General features: G+C 35.2%; 2 protein-coding genes across 3 annotated transcripts in view; one reads left to right on the top strand and one right to left on the bottom strand.

The window, feature by feature from the left end:
- LOC143031052 (BTB/POZ domain-containing protein 6-like) overlaps nt 1-7,500 on the top strand; it is a 246,509-nt gene that overhangs the window by 35,312 nt on the left and 203,697 nt on the right. The gene's annotated exons all lie outside the window — the stretch shown is intronic.
- LOC143031051 (BTB/POZ domain-containing protein 6-like) overlaps nt 2,747-7,500 on the bottom strand; it is a 52,700-nt gene continuing 47,946 nt past the window's right edge. For both annotated transcript variants that reach the window (XM_076194427.1, XM_076194426.1), the window contains 2 exons: nt 4,096-4,235; nt 2,747-3,947 (listed from right to left, as the gene is read on the bottom strand). In XM_076194427.1, coding sequence (XP_076050542.1) covers nt 3,296-3,947; nt 4,096-4,235 — 792 coding nt within the window. In that variant the 3' untranslated portion in view covers nt 2,747-3,295. The remainder of the gene's footprint in view (nt 3,948-4,095; nt 4,236-7,500) is intronic.

Genomic DNA, 7,500 nt, shown 5'->3' on the forward strand with positions numbered 1-7,500 from the left:
GCCGGCGCCAGGAACTGTGGGGCCTCTTCTGTTTACTGCCTCTCCTTTCCCTGGCACTTGGGCCCCTCCCCCCTCCTTCAGCTTGATCAAATCGTTTGGCGCCAACCAGAATCAGGGCCGGCGCCAGGAACTGTGGGGCCTCTTCTGTTTACTGCCTCTCCTTTCCCTGGCACTTGGGCCAGCCTACGGTCCTGTTCTGCACAATTGTAATCCAACTGATTCATTGTTTGAATCTCTCAAAGCATTGGATCCTCAGTGTATTTTCTTACAAAGGATTACAAAGGCGGAGCATGCCGACAGGAGACCTTTTGGTCCATATCTAGGTCGGATGCGAAAAAATCAAAATAATGATAAATAAATGAATAGATAAATAAATAAAACTATAATAAATAATAAATGAAATACATAGATAAATGCATAGGTATAGTTAAATGTATAATCATAAATTGACATATAACTAGTAATAAATGAGAGCAAAGCAAATAATAACAAAGAAACAGACAAACATTAACAAAACAAATAATATAGAATAAATGATATTACAGCAATTTGCTTAGGTGTTTATCTAAATGATTCTTAAAACTTCGAACTGAAATACATTACACTGCCTCTGCAGGAAGTTTATTCCATTCATCAATAACTACATGGTTGGCGAAGTTGTTTCTACCCACTTCCAAATTGAATCTATTTCCGGACAGTTTGAGACCATTGTTTCTTGTCTGATTTGCATTCAGTGTGAAAATTTTGTCACTTTTGATGTTGTCAATTCCCTATAGAATCTTAAAAATCTGTATCAAGTCACCTCTGAGCCTACGTTTTTTTTTTCTTTTTTTAGGAAAACCATTGTCCTATTAGCATCAAAGTTTCCAAATCTTTTCCCTGAGAATGACTTTTACATCACTGACACCGATTGACAAATGAGTGGCATTTACTACGAAACAGAAAAGAATGTTCAGATCAACACTAGTGTCTGGGAATTCGGGTGGAAGTAAAGAGTATGAACGTAGGAGATGTCACACCCCTGGGAAACTTCATGACAGAACCGTTATGCTTGTCTCATTCGAGCATGTAAAGTTTTTCATTTAAAAAAATCTCTTGAAAACAAGGTAAGAGGACACTTGAAAATCTAACATCGGGCAATTTCGAAAACAAATCAAGACTCATGAATCTGCTGACGGACGGCTGTTTTTGACGCTAGACGCTCGCTAGCTTCTCTATTCGCTACTGAAACGCTAGAGGCGAACATGCTTGACTCTATTGTAGCGTTAATCAAACGCTGCGAATTCATTATTTTAGTCGCCAGCGAATTAAGACGCTTAACTCCGTCTTATTAGGGGGTCGGGGGGGGGGTGAATAATAATTTTATCTAATTTCCCCACATTCTGTGCATTAGGATTTTCGTTCTTGTGCACCTAATTCGTTCTAAAACAGAAATCTTCCAAATCTTAGTGTCGAATCCCCTTTATTTTGCTATTCAAAGGCTTTTTTCTTGCTTTAGATAAAATGACTGAAATCGGTGCATGGACATTAAAAGATTTTTCGCCCATTTCGGTCTTTCAGTCTCGGTATATTTTCAATGGCGTTTTACTCTTTCCGTGCACTTACACTCCATTCTTTATTTTAATGGTACTTTTTATACATACTATATACATAAAAGAAAACGATAAAATACATAGCTGATTTCTTCCATGTGCTTCCCTGTTCCCTAGCTTGAAAAATGAAGTTGTTCTTAGTTGGAGAGACTGTTCATATTTCGATCACTATCTGTGATTACACATAGTGATCGAAATATACAGAACTACCTACTTTCGTCTCTTCTTTTCTGAAAGTGGGTTTTAAGTCTATACGTACATACATACATATGTGTATATATATATATATATACATATATATATACATATATATATAAATATACATATATATACATGTATATATATATTTCTGGTATTTCCTTCAAAACTCTAGACTTTAGAGGCTCGAAGGAAATACCAGAAATATAGAGATTCGTACTTGTCTATGATATTCCGCCTAATGAATTGATAGAAAAAGAAACACTATTTCTGTCGATGTCGACATTTTGTTTCTCTATCATATCCTTCTAAACTCCATCTTCTTGGAGAATAAAAAAATGTCCCTGGAAGGGATTTTCTCTCGTTTTCCACATTGTGTGCACCACTAGGATTTTCCTCCCTTTATACCTTCGATATGAAATATAGATCTTCCATTTTGTCGTATGATGCCCTTCGTATTGTGTCCCAGATCTTCGCAAAGACAATAAACAAATAAATAATAAATGAATAAATAAATACATAAAATAAAACAGAGCAAAATAAATAAATAATAAAACAAAACAATACTGTAATAATAATTCTTGCTTTGAATAAAATTACTAGAATCGGTGTATTCCCATAACAAGATTCTTCGCTTATTTCTGTCTTCCAGTCTCGGTATAGATTTTCAATGCACTTGCATCATAATGTTTTATTTTTCATTTAGTATATATATATATATATATATATATATATATATATATATATATATATATATATATATATATATATATAGTTTAATTCTTCCATGTATTTTTCTTTCCTTGTGGTTGCTAGTTTGGAAAATGAAGTTGTTCTTAGTAGGAGAGAGTGTGACTGCATATCCTTTCAAATGCCAATAGAAAAAAATAAAATGGCTACCGAAAACATAAAAGATAAGGATATTGAAACAAAATACAAGTAGAAATAACTGTTATTTGACGCTCAATCATACACACGATTTAAGATATTACGAATGACTGAAAGCATAAGGAGTTTACATAATCTATTTTCGCATGAATGAAAAAATATGATTGGTATATTATTATCATTCAATATGTTTTATCATTTCTATTCACTCTATCTTATTATTACTATTTTCAATTTCTTTTTTGAAAGAGAGGAAAACAAATTTGTTAAAGACGAAATGTCGACGGTTTGCAGGCTAGACCGCGGTTGGCCGAGTCGTCACTGGAACACTCGTGAGCAGTTCAGCCCGAGAACCAAGGATGACACTACACCCTCTCCCTCTGTCTCTGTCTACGGTGACGCCCCTCTCACGTTTGGCCCTGGCTGCTGCTCATTTCACGTTTCATTCTTGCTGGCGCCAAACCATTCCAATCTGCTCATCGTCGCCATTGGCAACAGGACCCGCTCTCTCCTGTGACATGAATGACGCTCTTGTCCTTTCTTTTGCCTCTCGACAGCCAAACCCGAACGGACTTCGCTTCCACAGGGCCGAGGGTACGCAGTGGCGTGCCTCCTTCCTAACTACTTGTCGGGTTCCAGATATAGAACTCACAGATATGAAACCGTGAAAATGAAAGAGTTGCGTTCCTGAACCTCTCCCTTCCTCCACTGTGTCCACGATATAACCAAACATCTCCTCTGGGGTAAAACACAACTCTGTATTTCTTATCCTTCCGAAGGACAGCTGGCCTCGTAAAAGTGAAATCATCATCTTCAGACGTCGCTGAGCGTATCGCTTTTCCTTCGTCGTCCATTATGTTAAGTGTTCCACCATGGCCAACATACATGTGGTGAAGCTGAATCGTCGCATCACTCGAAAGACCTTCAACCAAGACAACTTCTGAAGACGAAGTGTAATGCGCCCAGGAACCAGGTAATCTCAGTGCACAGCGAGAAAACTTCATCCTCTTCCTGAGCTTTGGGGCTCTGCCTCTCCTGGTAGGATTGAGAGGAGTGTCCTCTGGGAGGATCGAGAGGTCGGCGCCGTCGATCGCCCTTTGGATGTGGAAGCACTCCATGCGAGTCAGCACGTCCGTGGCGACCACGTTTTCGACGAACTCGTTGCAGGACATGTTCAGGAACCGCACCTCCTTCAGCAGGTCGTCCCCGATCTTCTGGCGCACCGCACTCCCTGACGGCTCCTCCTCCGGGCCTAGCTGGGCTCTTCCCCTGCAACGACATGAGACATAGTGCCACTCGCAGAACGTCTTTATGTCGGAGGTCAATAGACGAATATCTAACCACATCTGCATTCTATATCATGTTGAAAACAAAAGAGAATTGGCCACAAAGTAGGAGGACATGCACATGTATTTACCAGGCAATCAGTGCTTTGAAGGGGACAGCCTCGGAAGAAAAACAAATGTCATCTCTTTTCAGCAAATCCCTCAAGGCTTCTTTGCTCAGGTGAGATACGGTCTCAGACGACATGACAGCATCAGGGTCACGACTCAGCATCTGTGGAGCAAAAGTCAAAATAATTTATTTTTACACCCGTTGAGGAGTCGAAGAGATGAGAAACAATTTGTACATGAGAAGGGGAGATAGAGAAAGAAACATGGGTAACAAGTACAAAGACAAACAGAGAGAGGGAGATATGGCGGGGCAAAAGAGGGAGAGAAAAACAAAGAGAGAGAGATAACGGTGGAAAAGCAAGAAGAGAAAGAGAAAAGGAGGGAGAAAGTGAGAGAGACATAGTGACAGATAGGGATATATATATATATATATACATATATATATATATATATATATATATATATATATATATATTCGCATCCGACCTAGTTATGGACCAAAAGGTCTCCTGTCGGCATGCTCCGCCTTTGTAAATCCTTTGTAAAATCCTTTGTATATATATATATGGATAAGTATTTTAGACAAATTATTTGGATGATGGAGAACATAAACACAGGGGAAGGCTCGGAACCCTAAACACTCTAACGTTTCGTTCGAGTAGAACTCTCTGAAGAAGTTCTACGCGAACGAAACATTAGAGTGTTTAGGGTTCCGAGCCTTCCCCTGTGTTTATGTTCTCCATCATCCATATATATATATATATATATATATATATATATATATATATATATATATATATATATATATATATATATATATATATATATATATATATGAAACTTGTTCACCCACTGTCGGAGAAAAGAAATCAGAAATACTAATTATCTGTATATTTCGACCACTGACTGTGGTCCTCTTCAGCAGAATGAAGAGGACCACAGTCAGTGGTCGAAATATACAGATAATTAGTATTTCTGATTTCTTTTCTCCGACAGTGGGTTAACAAGTTTCATTTTACCAATGTGCTATTACATTACGCTGTGCTAATATATATGTATATATGCATATACATATATACGTATATATACATATATACATATATATACATACATATATATATACATACATATTTATATATATATATATATATATATATATATATATATATGGATAAGTATTTTAGACAAATTATTTGCATGATGGAGAACATAAACACAGGGGAAGGCTCGGAACCCTAAACACTAAAGTTTCGTTCGCGTAGAACTCTCTGAAGAAGTTCTACGCGAACGAAACGTTAGAGTGTTTAGGGTTCCGAGCCTTCCCCTGTGTTTATGTTCGCCATCATCCAAATATATATATATATATATATATATATATATATATATATATATATATACATATATATACGTGTATATATATATGTATATATATACATATATATACATATACACATATATATACATATATATATATATATATATATATACTGTATATATATATATATATATATATATATATATATAATATATATATACACAAAGGATATTACAAAGGATTTACAAAGGTGGAGCATGCCGACAGGAGACCTTTTGGTCCAGAACTAGGTCGGATGCGAATATATATACATATATATACATATATATACATACATATATATATATATATATATATATATATATATATATATATGATAAATAAAAGATAGATAAAATAAAATAAGAACTATAATAATATGAGTAATAATAAATAAAATAAATAATACATAGGTATAGTTAAATGATAAACAAACATGTAAATAGTAAGTAATAATAAACTACAAATAATAAATGGAAATCAAGTAAATAATTAATAAACAGACAAATAATATCAAACAATCAAATATGCTTATCTAAACGAATCTTAAGCTTCGAACTAAACTACATTGCGCTGCCTCTGCAGGAAGTTTATTCCATTCATTAACTACATGGTTGGTGAATTTTTTTCTACCCACTTCCAAATTAAATCTATCTCATGACAGTTTGAGACCATTATTTCTTGTCGGATTCTCATTCAGTGTAAGAATTTTTTCACTTGATGTTGTCAATCCCCTTTAGAATCTTAAATACCTGTATCAAGTCACCTCTGAGTCTACGTTTTTTTTTTTTTTTTTTCTTAGGGAAAACAGATTCATATGTTTTATTCGATTTTCGCATGATTTATTTTTTATATTTGGAATCAGTTTTGTGAATCTCCTTTGTACTTTTTTCAATCTGTCAATATCTTTAATGAGATTCGATGACCATACAGAAACAGCATATTCCAAATGTGGACGAACTAATGATGTATATGGCTTGTTAGAGATGAGCTTTTGAAGTCAAAATATCGCACAATCGGTCCTAGAATTTTATTTGCTTTCTCAGAGGCTTACACTGCATAGATGATTTGAGATCGTTACTGATAATTACTCCTAGATCCTTCTCACTATTCACTTTTGTTAACGTATTTCCAAATAACTTGTAATCGTACTTGCTGTTATTTTTACCTATGTGCATAACCTTGCATTTACTTGTGTTAAATTTCATTAGCCACTTTTCAGACCATTGCTGTAATTTATCTAAATCTTCTTGAACATCTAATTGATCTAAGTAATCACTTACCATCCCGCACAATTTTGTATCATCAGCAAATTTGGAGACAATAGATTTTAGGCCGTGGTCTGTATCATTTATATATCCTATGAATAGAAGTGGGCCAAGATCGGAACCCTGAGGAACTCCACTCATAACATTTTTCCATCTAGAAGTTTTACCATTTAAAACAACTCTCTGGTTTTGATCAATCAACCAATTTCTAGTCCAACTTAATAGGCTACCACTTACTCCGTGTGAAGCTAATTTAGTAAGTAGTCTTTCGTGTGGGACGGTATCAAAAGCTTTTGCAAAGTCTAAATATATCAAATATATATTGTTTCTTTTGTCACAACTCGAGATGCCTGTGTTGTAGAATTCGAGTAAATTAATCACGCAAGAACGTTTCCGTCTGAATCCATGCTGGCTATCATTTATCAAACAGTTACTTTATAAATGATGTTTGATAGCATCCCTGATGATAGTTTCCATCATTTGTCCTATGATTAAAGTCAAGCTTATAGGCCTGTAGTTATCCGGTTTCTTTTTGTCATCTTTTTTTAATATTGGAGTGACGTTAGCTAGCTTCCATTCTCTTGAGAAATCTTCGTATATGATGGATTTCTTAAAAATAGTTTCTAGTGGAACAATCTAATTTTTCATTTCCTTTAAGATTCTTGAGTACCAACCATCAGGCCCTGGTGTTTTATTAATTTTGAGTTTCTCTATACACCTTTTAATTTTTTATTTTGTTATATTTACCATAATGAGTAAGTTTACCCTAGACTTTTCACAGGTTTCAGTTTGGAGTTCACTTTGAG

The sequence above is a fragment of the Oratosquilla oratoria genome, chromosome 12 (assembly GCF_046742065.1).
Source record: "Oratosquilla oratoria isolate Oo_2021 chromosome 12, ASM4674206v1, whole genome shotgun sequence".
NCBI lineage: Eukaryota > Metazoa > Arthropoda > Malacostraca > Stomatopoda > Squillidae > Oratosquilla > Oratosquilla oratoria.